The sequence below is a fragment of the Mustela putorius genome, unplaced genomic scaffold, assembly GCF_011764305.1.
Source record: "Mustela putorius furo isolate JIRA1106 unplaced genomic scaffold, ASM1176430v1.1 tig00000127_pilon_pilon_pilon, whole genome shotgun sequence".
NCBI classification, from domain to species: Eukaryota; Metazoa; Chordata; class Mammalia; order Carnivora; family Mustelidae; genus Mustela; species Mustela putorius.
The window spans coordinates 11839921-11858568 of NW_025421288.1; the positions used below are offsets into that span (position 1 = coordinate 11839921).

The following is an 18648-nucleotide window of genomic DNA, read 5'->3' on the forward strand; positions in this document are numbered from 1 at the left end:
TGGGCGCGCCGGCCGCCGCCGCCCCCGGGCCGTCGCGGAGACCACTCCCGCGCCTGGTACCTGTGGACGCCCTTGTCAAGCGCCCGGAGCTCCCCCGGGGGAGCCGAGCCCAGGACAGACATGCTACTCCCGTTTCCTGCCCCTTCGGAGCGGCGAGGAGTGGGTGAGGCGGGGCCGAGCCGCTGCACCGAGGAGCCCCCCGAGCCGTGGGCGAACGGGCCCCGCGGCGGGGGGCGCTGGGGCCTGCCCGGGGATGGCGGGCAGGCCGCCCTCGGCCCAGCGGCCGGAGGGCGAGGGGAGGGCAACCGGGGGAAGGGGCGTCCCCTCGCCCTGGGCAGGCCCGAACACGGGGCCGAGCTCGGACCGGCCCGGCCCAGCAGCCTGACCCCGGGAGACCCGGCTTTCAGGCGGGCAACGGCCGCTCTGGCCCAGGCCATCCGGCCTTCAGGTTGTGTGACTGTGACGGGCCGACTGGGGCAAAGGGCGGTTGAAGGGGAACGGGGCGCTTCTCCCTTCTGCTTGGGGGGGTTGTTGTGCTTTGTGGGGGGTCGGGGGGGTCACCACCCTCCCGGGAGAGGTGGGGGAGGGCCGCCGCCGCAGCTGGCCGGCGAGGGGCGGGGTCACAGAGGCGAAGTGTGTATGTGTTCGAGCGAGGGCGTGTGGGAGGGGAGGGCGCGCGGAGGAGGATCCTGGTCTGCGCGCAGGCGCGAGCAGCGGGTCGGGCCCGAGCCCAGGAAGAAGGCCCTGGGGGGAGCGGGGGCGGTGGGCCGGCGGGAGGGCGGGCAGGCTGACGCGAAGGGGGGCGGGGAGCCGCGTCGGCGTCGCCGGGCGCGGGCGATTCGAGGCCGACGCATCCGCGCGTGCGCGCGCCGCGGAGTGTCCGCGTTAGAGGGGAGTGACGCGTGCGCGTTCACGTGCGCCCGGGAGAGCGGTAAGAAACGAAGGGAGGCTTGAAGGGGGGTGGGGGTGGAGGCGAGCCGGAGGAGGGGTGGGGGGGCGGCGCCTGCGCAGTGCGCCGCGGAGAGCTGTGTGTATGTGAGAGTCTGACGGGTTCAAAATGGCGGCGGCTGCTTCAGCGGCTCCTCCTGTGTGAGGGAAACAACACCCCTCCCCGGCGGCAGCGGCGGCGGCGGCGGCGGCTGCGGCTCGCAGAGCACCTTCCCAGCGGCTGGGCCTGTCGCCGCTCCGTCTATCCTGGGCAGGGGGCGCTCCGGGAGGAGGGGCAACGCCAGGGGGCCCATCCCCCGGAATCCCTCCTCTGCGACTGGGGAGTAGCCGGGGGCTCGTCCCGCAGCGCGGAGCCCGGGCTGAGGGGGAGACGCGAGGGGAGTCCGGGCCCCCAGCCCGGCGCGCCGCGCCGCTCCCGCCCTCTCCGCCCCCCGGGGCCGGGGCCCGCGTTCCGGGGGGCCGGGGCGGCGCGGGGAGCCTCGGGCCGGCCGGTCTCAGCTGATCGGCCGCCGCTCCTGGGATCCGGAGGCGGCCGGGCGGCTGCTCGCCGAGGGCACAGCGAAGAGGGCGCTCCCCGCGGCCGGGGCTGGCCCGGGGTTCGGGCACGGGCTGCTGACCGCTGGCCCGGGGGAGGCGGGGGCGCCCCGGGCTCGGCGCCGAGGGGTCGCGCTCCCCTCTCCTGACGCCTCCGACTCCCGGTCTCCGAAGCTTGAAGAGGAGGTTTGATTCAGCAACTGTTTCCTCTTTTTCCGGGTCGCTCTGACCCTCTCTGGATACTGGGTTGATCCACGGAAAAAAAACGAAGACGACGTTTGGGATTTAATTTTTCCTCTCAGTTTTTGGAATCTTTTACTTCTCACTTGGACAAGAACTCACGAGCAAAATCCCCGGTGAGATTCCCCCTCCTAGGCCTTCCCCCTGGAAGTTTGGTTCACCGTGTTATCTGAAGTCTTAATGTAAAGTTTCTATTTCTTTTTCCGATGGGTGAACGATTGAAGCGCCTTACCTTCGGGGGGCCCAGCGAGATTTGCCATTTTTCCTCTCCGGCCCTGGCTGCTTTCAGTCCCCGGCGGTCCTCGCCCAGGGGTGCAAACACGGTTTCTTTTCCTCCCGACTTGGGACAAGGGCTTCCTCTAGGAGGGCTCCGCCACGAACTGCTCTTGCAAACTGTGTCATTGGGTCCTTTGGTCTCGTAGCAGTTTTGAAAGGATGCTATTAACGTGGCTGTAATGTAGTTGCAAAAAGGAAAAAAAAATATCTGCATTCCCTATGGAAGCCATTATCCTTGAGAATATTTAGAAAAAAAGAAAAAACCTTTCTTGGCATTACCGCTCGACCCTCGCGCAGTTCGGTCGTAATTTTTGGAAAGCTGTATTTTACTTATTTCTGTAGATGGATTCGGTCATTTTATTACTTTATTCAAAAAGATCTAATGTGATTTTTGTCCCTGATTTGCAACTCTCTTGAATTTGTTTCAGAGTTACATCTTGTGTTGGGGTGGAGTGTTGGTTTGGGAATGAAAAGATCCAGGGACTCTAGGAAGGAAGGCGACGATTGTGTGAGGCTTTCCTAGAGGGGTATGGGAAATTGTTTTGGAATCTTTCTTTATCCTGATTTTTTTTTTTTTTTTAATCATAGTCTGCCCTTTTTTCCTTTTAGTTTCTAATTACCCGTGAGAGAGAGCTAATTTGGTTGGGATCTGGATTTGTTCAGTGCCCGCTTCACCTGGTCAGTTCTCTACAGATAAAAGGCCCCCCCCCCCTTTCTTTTTTTGCCACTGCTGCCATCAAGGGGAGGCTGGCTTATTGTAATCCTGTGGGGAAGAAACAGTGGTGTGTGGCCCATCCACAAGGAACTGAAACCAACATCATCTCCTTTTGCCTAGGCCTCAGACAGTTGTAATGTGATTAATGTTGGTCGTGGCAGGGGAACACTTGCCCCAGAGCAGAGGGGTCCTGAACTGACGAGGAGGAACCAGATTTGTCAGAGAGCCTTTAACTTACACACATCTTAAATCCCCCTCCTGTGAAAAGAAAGCTTGAGTTTGGGGATGAGTTCTCATCTTTGCTTCTATCCTTATTCTTTAGTGTTGTAAACCTGGTTCCCAAGGAAGAGGAAGGCAGCCCTGGAGTGGTTTCTTCACAGTAATTTCAACAGAAGAGTGAGAGATGGAACCCGAAGAAGAAAGGATTCGTTACAGCCAGAGACTGGTTAGTATTTTATTCTCTCTTTTTCTCTCTCTCTCTTTTTTTTTTTTTCAATTTTGAAGTACAATAACTGTTTTGTCTCCATTTGTGAACCTACTGTGATTAAAACTTTCCAGGTGGCTTTTCTGTATACCAGAGGAGAGATGGTGTATTAATATCTCATTTGGTTTTTAGGCCAAGTAGTTAGAGCCTTAATATTCATCCTGTTTGGAAACGGACTTGTATGTAGCCTTAACTTCTATAGAAACTGTTGTAAATCAAAGGATTTTGTGGATTACATTGTGACAGGGATTACTAATTTTGCAATACTGACACTGTAATCTAAGTTAGATTAGAATGTAAATTTTAGGGACAAAACTGAGAAAGGATAGTTCTGTATCATTTTTATAGATTATGGTATGTCAGGATTGTGGCTTTGATCTGGGGGGTAGAACTATGGATTTTATTTTTATTTTTAACACAAGTAACACTGATAGGTTTAGAGGGTTGGTGGGGATTGATTGAGAAAGGGTAGAATACCAGAAGTTCTATATTTTGTATTTTGGGAAGGAAGTATGAAGATACATCATGTTGAAAGAAATTTTTACTTAGTAATGGTTTGGAGGGAATTTGCTTGTATGTGCATATGAATATTTCTTTCTTTAAGCCCTACTTTCCTCTCAGTGTTTCCCTATTGGAGTTTAAAAATTTGGTTTTTGTATCCCCTAGTCAAAGAGAACTTTATTAATATTTTCACCATATATTCATTTCAGAAATTTGCATTTGTATCTTTAGAGTAAGGTATGGGGAAAGCCAAAGAATTGTCTGTATTATGTGAAATTTGGTGAACTGAGAGACCTAAAAGATTACTAAAGGAATTTATGGTGGTTTTCTTTGGCTCTGCATTTTAGACTGAGTTTGGAGGAAAACAGACTGATTCTGTAATCATTTTCTGATGATCTCCACTCTTTTTGAGAAAAGGCTACTTTGTTTAAACGTGACTGTTAGAAAGGTGTGGAGTTCAAGTATATCCAGCAGGAATGTATGTTCTGGCAAGCCTTATTCCAGAGATTTGCCTCGTCTCTTAAAGCATATATTGAGAATATAGTTCTTTAACTTTTATTTATTTATTTAAAGATTTTATTTATTTATTTGTTTGTCAGAAAGAGAGAGAAAGCACACAAGCAGGCAGAGAGGCAGGCAGAGGCGGAGAGAGAGGCAAGCTCCCTGCTGAGCAAGGAGCCTGATGTGGGACTCCATCCCAGGACCCTGGGATCATGACCTGAGCTGAAGGCAGCGTCTTCACCCACTGAGCCACCCAGGTGTCCCAGTTCTTTAACTTTTAGAAATAAACTCTTATTCTTTTACTTTCAGAAATAAACTACGTATGTCAGTAGTGAAATTTTGGGTGCTTGTTTTGACATTCCTTAAACTTTTCTTTGGGACCATAGGAGAAGAAAGAGGATGCTGTAGAGTTCTCTTCCCAGGTGGTTATTCCCAGCTATATGGGGAATCATTTTTATCATGTCAGACTTGCAGAATTGTTGAGCTGTTATGTAAATACTTGAAGGATCTTGGATCTTGGGATCCAGTCTTTCAAAGGATGAGCTTTTCATTCAGCCAGAAAAAGTTCACATTTTTTAACAAAATAGGAAGGTAGTGGTAGAAATCCAGGGAATCTGACTTTTGTCCTGGTAAGATTTTTTTTTTTTAATTGTAAAGTGATTGCTACCTGTTGCACACATTAACCCTTTCCATATCTAGCATATTTTGTTTTTGGTTCATGTGTTGTATGAGAGGGCATCGGATATTTGGGGGAATCTTGGAATTTTGGGTAATAATTCTGAAGTTTAGGGTGACTGATGTCTTTTTCTAAGATTACATGACAGAATTACATCTGAAGTGTAAATTACTTCTGTAACATAACTTTTTTTTTTTTTTTTTTTTAAGATTTCATTCATTCATTTGACAGAGATCACAAGTAGGCAGAGAGGCAGGCAGAGGGAGAGGGGGAGGTAGGCTCCCCTCCCCGCTGAGCAGAGAGCCCGATGCGGGGCTCCATCCCAGGACCCCGAGACCATGACCTGAGCTGAAGGCAGAGGCCTAATCCACTGAACCACCCAGGTGCCCCTGTAACGTAACTTTTTTGATTTGAGAGCATAGTGGCAGTTTATTCGAGTGAAAAGTTTGCCTATTAGACTTTTAATGTTTGTCTCTGTGGTGAGTCCTCATGTTACATTGGTTAAGTTAGATCTCATTTGAGGAATTTTAAGACTACTATAATGGCTAATTTTTATAGTAGTTAGTAGTTTTTAAACACTGTGTCTGTCTTTAAAGTAGGTCAAAGTATAGAACTTACTTTGTTTTGCAGGTATTGGCCATAAAACACAAAGTTTGAAAGAGAGACAAATGACAGGTTTACTTAGCTTACTGATTAAAATTTGTGTGGCCTCATGCAATATATATTTGTCGAATTGAAATGGGTTACTTGGTACATTGATTTTAGTTTTACTAAATGTTACTTCCATGTTGTTTTAAGGGACAAAACCTAAATGGTCATCCCTTATGATACGCCTCTAAAATAGCCTTTCGAGAGACAATATCAGTATTAAGTCCTAGTCCAAGGGTGCCTTTGTCGGTCGGTGCGTTAAGCCTCTGCCTTTGGCTCATATCATGGTCTCGGGGTCCTGGGATCGAGCCCTGCAGCATCTAGCATTGGGCTTTCTGCTCAGCGGGGAGCCTGCTTCCCCTTCCCTCTCTGCCTGCCTCTCTGCCTGCTTGTGATCTCTCTCTCTGTCAAATAAATAAAATCTAAAAAAAAAAAAAGTCTGAGTCCAGACTCATTTCAGAATGATTTTATTGTATTTGGGACCATTTACCTATCTTTGAGAGAAAGAAAAGTTGTATTCTTACTAGTAAGACTACTGTTAAAAATTGAGTAAGTCATTTTAATGCTTTTTACTGAGATAGCTATTTCAAGTGCACAGGCTGAATTTGGTAAATTTTGATATGTTTATATCAATTTTGTGACAGGTAATTAAAGTCAGAAATAGTTAGTTTAAAAAAATGGCTTGCCTCTTGCTAAACTTTACTATTACATATGGAAGAGAATTGTACCTTTGAAGATGGTGTATATGTATAGATTTGGGGCATAAGCTCTACTTTCTGGAACTAGAATGCTTGTTTTGCAATGTGGGAAATGAATGATGTTTGACTATTCTTAAGCAAGACATAGTTTTGTTCTTTAATGAGAAGATGAGTCATTTTGTATATGGATTCCTAGAACAAAGCCAGACAGATCTCTAAGGCACGATGATGTACCTAGAAAGGGTATTCAAGTGAGAGGGGTAGAAGCTTCAGCTTTGGTGATGGGTGGATGTTTGATTGTCCTGAGGTGAAGATTATTTATTTCTGTATTTCTAGTAAATTTAGATGGAGGACTTTTTTGAGAAATATTGACGAGTACTAAAGATGGAACTTCTTTTTTTCTGCATTTTATTTCGGTAGCCAAAGTGTTGGAGTAGTTTTAGTTGTTTGTTTCTGACCATGTATATTAAGTATTGATTTGTAGGGAATATTCAGCATAATGTCTTACAGTTACTTTATCTAAGATGTTAGTTAGATCCTTAGCAATTATAATTGATGATCTTTTAGGTTTTTGAAATCATACCAATTCTGAGTAATCCTTAATTGCATAGAAAATCAAGGGCAGGGCGCCTGGGTGGCTCAGTGGGTTAAGCCGCTGCCTTCGGCTCAGGTCATGATCTCAGGGTCCTGGGATCGAGTCCCGCATCGGGCTCTGCTCAGCAGGGAGCCTGCTTCTCTCTCTCTCTCTCTCTCTCTTTGCCTGCCTCTCCATCTACTTGTGATTTCTCTCTGTCAAATAAATAAATAAATAAAATCTTAAAAAAAAAAAAGAAAGAAAATCAAGGGCAAAATAGCATGCATCTGAATACCATTTATATGCTACGTAGTATCGTTTTAATTAGAGACTTTTTTCATTTTTAATGGAAAAGATGACCTTTGGTATTTATTTATTTATTTTTAAAGATTTTATTTATTTATTTGACAGAGTTCACAAGTAGGCAGAGAGGCAGGCAGAGAGAGAGGGGAAAGCAGGCTCCCTTCTGAGCAGAGAGCCCGATGTGGGGCTTGATTCCAGGATCCTGAGATTATGACCTGAGTGGAAGGCAGAGGCTTAACCCACTGAGCCACCCAGGCGCCTTGTTATTTATTTTAATACACTGGACTATGTGTCCTCAACTTGTATAATATATTATACATATCATTACATTTAGTATGGAAAAATTCACTGGCTCCTGCCAAAGGCAATTGTAGAAATAAACGGACACCTGAACCAATGTAAAAGAAAGTGAAGACAGTATACTTCAGGGTAAGAGAAGTTACGGAATCTTATATGAAGGAGATGTTGATTTTCTTGAGAATTCCTGATTGTCAATGTTGATGATGAGATAAGAGATTTTCTAAAGGGTGTTATTATACTGTTAGATGTTCAATGCTGTTTATTTCTTACATATGTTTTTCTTTGAAATAGCTAAATCATTTATCTTTTTTAAGAAACTGGGGGCATTGAAGCCATAATGATATTTTCACCATTCTTTGGATTACCCTTACAGATTGTCCTCCAAGATTCAGTAGTATTTACCAGACTATCCCTTTTATAAACAGTCCCACTTTGAATGATCCCACTCTAAGTAAGGTTTTTCTGACCAGGAATGGACTTGGCAAAATGAAATCCTTCTTTTTTTAAGCCATATTTTCCGTATCTTGAAAGTGTCATTTTGTTAACAACTGGAAAAAAGTTATAGATGGTCTAAATTGTTGAATTTGTTTATTTATAATTATTTAATTAGATTTAACCTTCAGTCTGTGATGGTAGAGGAGTACATTGTTCTGAGTGTTGCAGCCTCCTTCCTGGAGATGTAGGAAAAACTTGTTGCCCATTTTTGGGTGATTCAAAATGCAGATAATGAGGGAACTAATTCTTTATTCTTATGCATCAGTTTTCCATAGTAAGCTGCATTTTGGGGACCCATAATGAGGACTGTATTTAAGCCCTATCACTTTCTCTTGTTTTATTTTGCTGAGCACTAGTCATTATCATACTTGTTTGTTTTGTTTGTGCGTCTCCATTGGAGTGTAAGCTCCTTGAGAGTTGGGAGTTTGTTTTGTTTATGGTATATACTGGATGCTTCAAATAATGCCTGACACACAGAAAGTGCTCAATAAGTAGCTTCAAAAAAAGAGAAAGTATTCCATCTACAACACAGAAAGTGCTTGATAAGTATCTGTTGATTTTGTTGAAAGCCCTGATAAATACTTTTCTTTGCTACCAGTTTTCTTGAGGCCCAGTGATAAGTCACTAGAATGAAGGAGGGTTTGGTGTGTAGGCATGAGCAGAATATCTGGATATTAGGTCTTGCAGTGTGCATAGAACCAGAAGCTTTAAGCTGTGACAGAAAAAATTTATACTTAGCACACATGCCAGATGAACACATTTATAGTATTTGGGCCATTAGAACAAATGAAAAAAAAAAGTCTAGTTAACTTTAAAAGCTCAGTCTGAATTTTAAGTTCTTCCCTTAATCCTGTAAAAATCTTCTGTTTCGAGGTTTTTGCTGGGTTTTAGACCATCTTAAAGTTGTGAAGTTGCAAGTGATGATATTTTGTATTATTCTGAAGTCCTAGTTTTGGCCATTAAAAAAGTCAAAGAATTGATATATTTACTGTATTCCATACAGAGAAACATACCATTATTTTATGTCCTTTAAAATTTTTCTTCTTGGGGTGCCTGGGTGGCTCATTTGGTTAAGCAGCTGACTCTTGGCTTCAGCTCAGGCTCAGGTCATGATTCCTGGGTCATGAGATTGAGCTCTGCAACAGGCTCCACGTTCAGCAAGGAGTTGGCTTGTCTCTCTTTCTCTCCCCATCTGCTTCACCCCACCTTTAAAATAAATAAATAAAATCTTCAAAAAAAATTTTTTTTTTCTTCTTGGTAAATGGACATCCTTGACTAGATTTGCTCTATGTGAACTCATTTTTGGAATAATACTCTATTGTCCCATTTTGGTTTTACATCAACAAATTCAGTATGTATGTACTGAGTACTGGGCTAAGTTCTCTCATACACAGTACCTTGTTTAATCCTCAAAACTGGCCTGTAAGGTAGATGGTATAGTTTTAAATTTTAATTTCTTTTTTATTATGGAAATAAGAGTTTTAGTCTGTGACTTGCCCAAGATCACAGAGTTGGTGGGGGTGGGGGGAATCAGACCTTGAACCTCATGTTTCTTGTGTTATTTCATACAGAAAACCAATGATACCAATTCCTGTTAAAGGAAGTTGTAGCCCGAGTCCTTTCTGTTTTTTTGAGGCTACTTTTAAAATTTCTTCCCTCACAGATATCTTAACATCCTAAATGAGATAGTTACAAATATTTGACAGTCAGTGTTTCATCATGTCTAGAAAAAGGTGGCACATTCTTTTTGTGAACTTTGAACTTACTGCATTTGATCTAGTAACGGAGCAGTATTTGTGCTGTTTGTATATATGTCAGACTTTTTATTTATGCCTGTCACTCATGTCATTGTTTTCTGTTTTAAATTTTAGATTCTTGGGGGTTTTCTCTATCTGTGAGTACTTGGTAAAAACTTAAGCCATAAAGATAAAAGGCAGCAGATAGTGACCAAGCAAGTGGTTTTGGCAAATAACAGTGGTGAAGGCCACCTTCAGGTAGGTAGAGAGGAGGAGGGAAGGGGGTGGCCTTGCCGGAGGCAAAGACAGCATAAGCTTTGCTATGGAATGGGGTGCTTATAAGGCCTAGTCTGAGGACATTCATTAGATTCATAGGACTAAAGTAGAAGATTTGTTTTGGAAGGCACTGTTGATAATATTGGGAGCACATTTTAAACAATTACGAAGGCCAGACATGGAAAATAGAGAGTTATTGGAAGTTGTGGTTTGTTTTTAATCAGATGGTAATTTGATCAAAGTGGAGTAATGTTTTTGCAGTTTCAGGTCAGGGACATGTCCAAGAATATTGAAATAAGTATCAGGTACCTGATCTCTAGGGCAGGGATTCTTGTAGTGTGGTTCCCTCATCAGCAGCATCAGCATTATCTGGGTATCTGGGAACATGTTAGAAGTACATTTAGGGGGCCCTACCCTATATTTAATGAATTAGAAACTCTGGGATTGGGGCCCAGCAATCTGGGTTTTAACAAGCCAGGTGATTTCAATATAAGCAGAAGTTTGAGAATAACTGTTCTGGGGGTTAGTTAGTAGCAATGGAAAGGAAGAGAAAGTGGGTGCCTGGATGGCTCAGTGGGTTAAGCCTCTGCCTTCAGCTCAGGTCATGATCTCAGGGTCCTGGGATCGAGTCCTGCATCGGGCTCTGCTCAGCAGGAAGCCTGCTTCCTCCTCTCTCTCAGCATGCCTCTCTGCCTACTTGTGATCTCTCTATCAAATAAATAAATAAAATCTTAAAAAAAAAAAAAAGAAAAAAGAAACAGTTTCAAGAGATGGTTGTGGCCCTCAGTGTGAATTCAATATGTAGCCTCAACCTTAATCCATTCTTTAGAGCCCTGGAATACACAACCCTCTCAGGGCAGTAATCTGGCCAACACACTCTTAAAGATTCTGACAATCACCTCAAAAGATTGTAGATTCATCATAAATACAGTGATCATTTATAGTACTTTTATAGTTTCCAAAGTACTTCTCTGTTTCTTGTGTCTTTTGATCATCTTAATACTCTGATCATCATCATTTTGGGGGGTTGCCAGAACTTGAGGATGGTGCCACCATATTTCACAATTCCAGCAGGTGCCATTCACGTATCTTAATCTGTCTGAAAGATGCCCTTGGAGTTGTGTGGTGAACAACAACAGCAAAAAATCGTGAGCCTTTTTGGGTGGATAAGATAAAGGAAAATTCACCCCGTATATTTGAGACAAGGGAAGAAAAAGCCCAATCTGATGGATAATAGTACACATTACTTGAGTGCACACTTTGTGCCTGATACTGGCACTTTTCACATATTAACTGACTTAATTTTAAGCAACCCTTTGAGATAGGTTCTGTGATTCCCATTTTCTAGTTTGGAAATTGAGGCATATTACAATTAAGTAACTTGTCTGAGGTTATCCAGTTAAGAGAAAGAATCAGGATTCAAAGTGGGCAGTCTGGCTCCCAAGCCTTCTAACCTAGATTGCCTCTTTTTCGACTTTGTTGGAAGATAGTTTGTATATCTTTTGTTGATGAACTTTGGATGTTCCCAGGTAGTATTTTCTCATTCAGGAGATTCATTTACATAGATGTCTTTTTTAGGCGCTTACACTGTGACAACTACTTTACTTGGGCCTTACTTTTTTGTAACTTCCAAATGCTGTGGTTTCAAGTAGTGCTGAATGTTTTGAAGAAATTAAGAGGGTGATGGAATACACTTAACCCTTAAATAAGTGGGGATTAAGGGTCCTGACCCTCTGCACAGTTGAAAATCCACATGTAACTTTTGACTCCCCCCAAAACTTAAGTACTAATAGCCTATTTCGACCAGAAGCCTTTTGTAACATATATAGTCAACACATAATTTTTTGTACTTTGTGTTTTTATAATAAAGTAAGAGAAAGGAAAATGTTGAGCAAATCATGAGGAAGAAAAAAATACATTTAAAGTACTGTACTGCATTTATCAAAAAATATCTGCATGTAAATGAACCCTTGTGGTTCAAACCAATGTTGTTCAAGGGTCATCTATACTTATTAGGGTGAGGATCGTTCCTTGAGATTGATGATCCCTAAAGGCTCCCTGAGAAGATGGCATCTTGAGACTGAGACCTGAGTGATGAGGAGCCATTCTTGTGAAGTTCAAAGACTTAGGGACCAGGTCTGGGTCAGCAGAGCTCTGGATAGAGGGACCAGCTAATGCAAAGCCCTGTGGTATGAATGGGAAAATATTACAAGCACTTAGCTTTGCGTCAGACACCATGCAAAACTCTTGGGATACAGTGATAACCAAGACAGGCATGGTCCCTCTGTTGTGAAGCTTCCAGTCTGTTGGGGAGTAACTGAGTACTTCTGTTAGTAACGTCAGTTACAGTTACGCAAAGGACTACAAAGGTGAATAGAGGATGCAGTGAGACTGTATAATAAGTGACCTAATCTAAATATCGGGAGTGGGAGGAGGCATCAGAGAACACTTTCTCTGAGAAAGCTTTTAAAAGGGAGACCTAAAGGATGAGTAAGAGGTAACCTGTCAAAAAGGAAGTGATTAGCATATGGAGAAACCCTGAGGTTGGAAGGAATCTGACCTATGTGAAGAACATATCAACCACACAAAACCAAAAGAGCTAGTGTTAACTGCTGAGAAGTATGTGGAGGAGAGAGTTAAAATCTTGACAAAGTAATAAGGGGTCAGGTCAAGTAGGGCGTTATTCTGAAGACACTGGGAAGGCACAAGTTTAGCAGAGGAGTAATGTGCTTGCACTAGTAACAGCTGCACTTTAGAGAAAGGATTAGGGAGGGAGTGAGAATGGATTTGGTGATGGCCAATTAGGAGGCTGCTACAGTGGTTTAGGTAAGAAACGATGGGAAGTATGGTTGAGAATACGCATAGTGGAGGTAGGGAGGTTTTGAGAAATACTTAGAAAACAAAATCATAGGACTTTGATTCCTTGGATGTGTGGGAGTGACTTTAAGGGAGTATGTGTAAGCAGACTCTCAAGGTTTTCTCATGTGAATAGTTTGTGGTAATAGTCCTTTTATTGAGATAGGGCACACTGAATGAAGAGCAGGTCTGGAGATTTGAGGGCATGAGCATAAACTCAGTTTGGAGCAGGTCTGAACAGATTGAATGTGAGTACCTGTGAAACATCTGGTAGAACTCTTGAGTAGGTAACAGACTGTGATTCTGGACCACAGGAAGGGTTTTTTGGCACATACCTGTGTCTCATTGGCATATGTCTGGTAAATAAAGTTGGGTAGGCATAGAGTAGCTTACAAAGGGAGTGAAGGGAGGCCAGAGAGGAAAATCAAGAGTAGTGGTGTCTTGGAAGCCAAGGCACTGTTGTACTTACAGTTTATCAAGCGCTGTGTTAAGTGTTAGTGTGTTTTTATTCATTTAATGCTTGTAACTATGAAGTAAGTGCTTTTATTATCTCAATTTTATAGATTAGGAAAATGACATAAGAAGGGGCTATATAATTTGTCCAAGACTACCAGATAACTAGAGAGATTACTGGGTTGGTTTTTTTTTTAATAGTTTTTTATATTTTTATTAACATATAATGTATTATTAGCCCCAGGTGTACAGGTCTGTGAATCGCCAGCTTTACGCACTTCACAGCACTCACCATAGCACATACCTTCCCCAGTGTCCATAACCCTACCACCCTCTCCCTACCCCCCACCACCCCCAGCGACCCTCAGTTTGTTTTGTGAGAGTCTCTTATGGTTTGTCTCCCTCCCGACCCCATCTTATTTCATTTATTCCTTTCCTACCCCCAAACCCCCCACGTTCCCTCAACTTCCTCAGATCAGGGAGATCATATGATAATTGTCTTTCTCTGATTGACTTATTTCATTAAGCATAATACCCTCTAGTTCCATCCACGTCATCGCAAATGGCAAGATTTCATTTCTTTTGATGGCTGCATAGTATTGAGATTACTGGTTTTTGAACCCAGGTTTGTCTGGCTCCAGTTTGTATTCTTTTTTTTGTTTTCGCTTTTTTTTTTTTTTTTTAATATTTTGCTTATTTATTTGACAGAGATCACAAGGAGGCAGAGAGGCAGGCAGAGAGAGGGGAATCAGGCTCCCTGCTGTGTGGGGCTCAATCCCAGGACCCTGGGATCATGACCTGAGCCGAAGGCAGAGACTTTAACCCACTGAGCCACCCAGATGCCCCTCCAGTTTGTATTCTTAAACGACGTTTCATACCAATGGTGAAAAAAGGAGGGTGGGTAATCAACTGAGGTGGATGCCACCCAGAGGCTGAGTATATTAAAGATGGAGATTTTCATTGCATTTGGCAACATAGAAGTTAATGGTGATTTTAAACAGGAGGTTCAGTGGCATTTGGAGCAGAAGACATTCTTCAAAGTAAGTGTGAGATTAAACAGATTAAACAGACAGGGAATGAAAAGAAGTTTAGAGAAGTTTGGCTGTGAAGAGAAAAGGTGAGCAGGTCATAGCTGTAAGTTAAAGTGCAGGATCCAAAGAAGTTTCTCTCAGGTTTTTGTTTGTTAGGTTTTATTTTAAGATGGAAGATGCATTTTTTTGTTAATAGCACTGTCATCTGTTATTCCTTCTTCTGTTATCCTTCAAATTTAATCAGTAGCTAAGACCTAATCAGTAGCTAAGATGAATTTGAGAAATTCATCTCTTTGTAGTTCTCACTACTACTACAAATGTTTGGACTCTTAGTCTAGACTATTGTAATAGCCTCTTCCTTGGATTTTTTGCGGGGGAGGGCATATGTTTACCATTATTTTTTAATATTGTGCTTCGAGGATTCAGATCATATAGTTCCTATCCTCCGTTAATATTCCTACTCTTTAAAGTCAGTGGTGGTGTGGGATGGACACTGGACTTTGGTTCACGATACCTGGCTTTGAATTTCAGGTTATTAAACTTAACCTTGATTAACTTAAATTTTTTAAACTTTATTTTTAAATTTTTATTAAGTAAACTCTACCCCTAACATGGGGCTCGAACTTAAAACCCTGAGATCAGAAATCATATGTTCTGCTGACTGAGCCATCCGGTCGCCCCTGTGAACTTTAACTTTTCATGTGTGGATTAGTGAAAATAAAAACGTACCTTTCGGAAAATTTTTTTTTTTTTTAAGATTTTTATTTATCGGTCAGAGAGAGAGAGAGAACACAAGCAGGGGGAATGGCAGGCAGAGGGAGAAGCAGGCTCCCCTATGAGCAAGGAGCCCAATGTGGGGCTCGATCCCAGGTTTGTGGGATCATGACTTGAGCAGAAGGCAGATGCTGAGCCACCCAAGCGTCCCTGGAAAGGGTTTATAAGTGCTTAGTTAACTTGAAGGGTTTTGCCATTGTAGGCACAAATTCCTTAGCCTGATATCAGGCCCCAGTTGACTACTAAGGTCTTATTAGCTACACTTACATTCATTTATCTTCCAGCCAAACCAAACTACCTTCTTGGTTTTTATTTCCACACACTTATGCTATCTTGTCTCCCTGTCCCTACCATAGTTTTCATGTTCTAAAGCCATTTTGTAATACTGTTTCCTTAACCCTGTGTATTGAAGGCAGCCTTTTCTAAATCCTCATGTTTTTTTCTCCCTATCTCTAATGGTATCTAACTGGATACAAGATAGAAAGTTTAATTATGTCTTCTTTTTTTTTAAAGATTTTATTTATTTATTTGACAGACACAGAGATTACAAGTAGGCAGAGAAGAAGGCAGAGAGAGAGAGGGGGGAAGAAGCAGGCTTCTGGCTGAGCAGAGAGCCCGATGCGGGACTTGATCCCAGGACACTGGGATCATGACCTGAGCCGAAGGCAGGGGCTTAACCAACTGAGCCACCCAGGCGCCCCTAATTATGTCTTTTTTATATGTTTTGTGAGGACAAGGCATGACTTCCCTGGCACACATATGGCATAATACCATTAATATCATTGAGACTCAAGTTGCTGGTTGGTTAACATTTCCAGAAGACAAAGTATAATGTAATAAAATTAATCTCCCTTCTGTGTTTCAGTGCTGACAGTTATCAGAAAGATGGTGGTTAGAACAATCAAAGAGGAGAGCCAAGGAACAAAATTTGCCACATCTTGTTCTGGTCATTAGAGAATGGAGGAATGGACTGTTCATTTCTTGAGACCATCTAGTTACCCTTGTTCTTATATTGTGTTCACTGGCCAATTTCATAATTAGTTTTGTTCCCCTGTTTGTTGATATTAGGAAATGGGTTTCCTGGATAATAGGCTCATAATATTCATAGTCTAGACTAGGCATCCTGAAGAAGTTAATTGGCAGTCCTTTTGTCTTGAAGAGTTGAGTGGTAGCTTACCAAGATCCCTCCTTTGAACTTCAAAAGGGCAAAAATGTCCACTTAACAGTAATAATGTCTACAAATACTCTTCATGTGCAACTGTTTGAACATGGTATATAGAATGCTAAGGTACTGTTCTCCAGACCCTTTTCTTAGGGAAGCATTTCTTTGAGTAGATCTTCTAGTTACAAATTCTCATAGGATAGTCTAAAACATCTTTTATGCATGACACCTATCGCAGCTCTATTTACTTGAATTATTGTTTGATTGTCTGTTTCCCTTTCAGATTGTAAGCATCATTAAAGGCTGCTATGATGCCTTTTCTCACCGTTTTATCCCCATGCTTGGTACAGTGTCTGGTCCACAGTAGGCATTAGAAGGGATTTTTTCGTGAATATGCATCTCTGAAATGCTCTCCCTCCAGCCCCATTCTGCCTTCTTGGTGAGCTCCTAATTATCCTCCAAAGCCCGCAGATACTCTCCTCTTGAGTTCTCCTCAGTTAAATTCCTGAGGCACTTTATATGCATTTTTGTTGTGGGACCAGTCACTTTATGTTGTAATTATTTGACCATGAGCCTCTTTTCTTTTTAAAGATTTTATTTATCATTTATTTGACAGAGAGAAAGAGAGGGAGCACAAGCAGGGGAGAGGCAGGCAGAGGGAGAGGGAGAAGCAGGCTCTTCAGAGCAGGGAGCCCAATGTGGGACTCAATCCCAGGACTCTGGGATCATGACCTGAGCCAAAGGCAGATGCTTAACCAACCACCTGAGCCACCCAGGTGCCCTTGACCACGAATCTCTTTTCATCCAGCTAGAGCAGACTTCTTTTTTTGTTTGGTTTTTTTTAAAGATATTTATTTATTTATTTGACAGACAGAGATCACAGGCAGAGAAGAAGGCAGAGGGAGAGGTAGGGAAGCAGGCTCCCTGCTGAGCAGAGAGCCCAATGCAGGGCTCGATCCCAGGACCCTGGGATCATGACCTGAGCCGAAGGCAGAGGCTTTAGCCTACTGAGCCACCCAGGTGCCCCTAGAGTAGACTTCTTTAAGGCAAGGATCATGTCTTAATTTAAGTGTTCAGAAAAATATCTGTTGAATTGAACAAAATGTGTTGTGCACTTGCTAAAAATACATAAATTGTATAACATAATAACTGAACCCTAACAATGGAATGAACCTAACAATGGAAAGAAGGCTATTATCCAAGCTTTATTTTATTCATCTGCAAGGTCTTTCTCAGTTCTGATAGTTTAAACTAGTTGTTTTCAAAGTGTGCTCCTGACCCACGTCATCTGGGAGCTTGTTAGAAATGCAGATAATTAGGTCCTACCCCAAACTTACTGAATCAGAAACTCTGGCGATGGCTGAGTTCAACCAGCCCACCAGGTGATTCTGGTAGATGGTGAAGTTTGAGAACCCCTGGAATTACTTTGGCAGTTTATCTGTTTCCTGTGTGTTCCAGAAAATCATAGTTAACCATCTTAATTTAAACTTCAGAGCTTAAAGTTATTTTTAAAGCTTTCTTCATGTTGTTTCCAACCAGTTGAATTTGTGGACGTTTTTAAACTGATCATAGCTGTGTAACCGGACTGTCTGAATCAGGCAGTCAGTTCAGAAGTGTTGGAAGACTGCGGCTTACAAGCTATGTGCATGTGTATTTATATCTGTATGAATGCACCACACACACACACACGCGCTTTTCTATCAGTGGAAACTCTTCTTGAAGAGTGATTAAAGGAAGGGAAAGTTAAAGTACAGGCTTTACGAGGCAGACTTGAATGAGTGTTATGGCAGAACAAGACATCAAACAGTAGAGGTTGGTTTTTTGCAGTAGCAGTTAGATATACTTAATGCACTTCCTATACCAAGGAGCTTATTATTATTAGCACATAGTATTGAATGAGTTTCAGGTGTACAATATAGTGATTACCAAGGAGATTTCTTAGTGATAAATGTTTGCCTCAGTGTTACCTGTAACAGGTTGTTGTGAACTGAAAGTGCTGATTGTTGGTATTCGTTGACTTCTTGCACAGGGAGTTGTGAGTTGCACACTTTACTGGTAGAAACCGTGTAATAATAGCTTATCTCAGATGTATATTTTGTGCTCAGCGCCATGCTAAGTGTTTCATATGTGGCCCATTTCCACCATTGTTTTGGCTTAATACCTTGAATTTAAATTTACTCTCTTTTTTTTTTAAGATTTTATTTATTTATTTGACAGACAGAGATCATAAGTAGGCAGAGAGGCAGGCAGAGAGAGAGGAGGAAGCAGGCTCCCTGCTGAGCAGAGAATCCAATGTGGGGCTCCGATCCCAGGACCCTGAGACCATGACCTGAGCCGAAGGCAGAGGCTTTAACCCACTGAGCCACCCAGGCGCCCCAAATTTACTCTCTCTTTAAATAAAGGGAATCTTTTAGAAATGGAATTCCTAAAAAGAACTACTTTTAAGGTACAGTGTTGCTGCCTGGTT

General features: G+C 42.7%; 1 protein-coding gene across 1 annotated transcript in view; it reads left to right on the forward strand.

Moving 5' to 3' along the window:
• Positions 1 to 826: 826 nt before the first annotated feature.
• KDM2A (lysine demethylase 2A) overlaps positions 827 to 18648 on the forward strand; it is a 112078-nt gene continuing 94256 nt past the window's right edge. The window contains 2 exon segments of the mRNA XM_045065655.1: positions 827 to 931; positions 3036 to 3158. Of these exon segments, the coding sequence (XP_044921590.1) occupies positions 3117 to 3158 (42 nt within the window). The 5' untranslated portion in view covers positions 827 to 931; positions 3036 to 3116.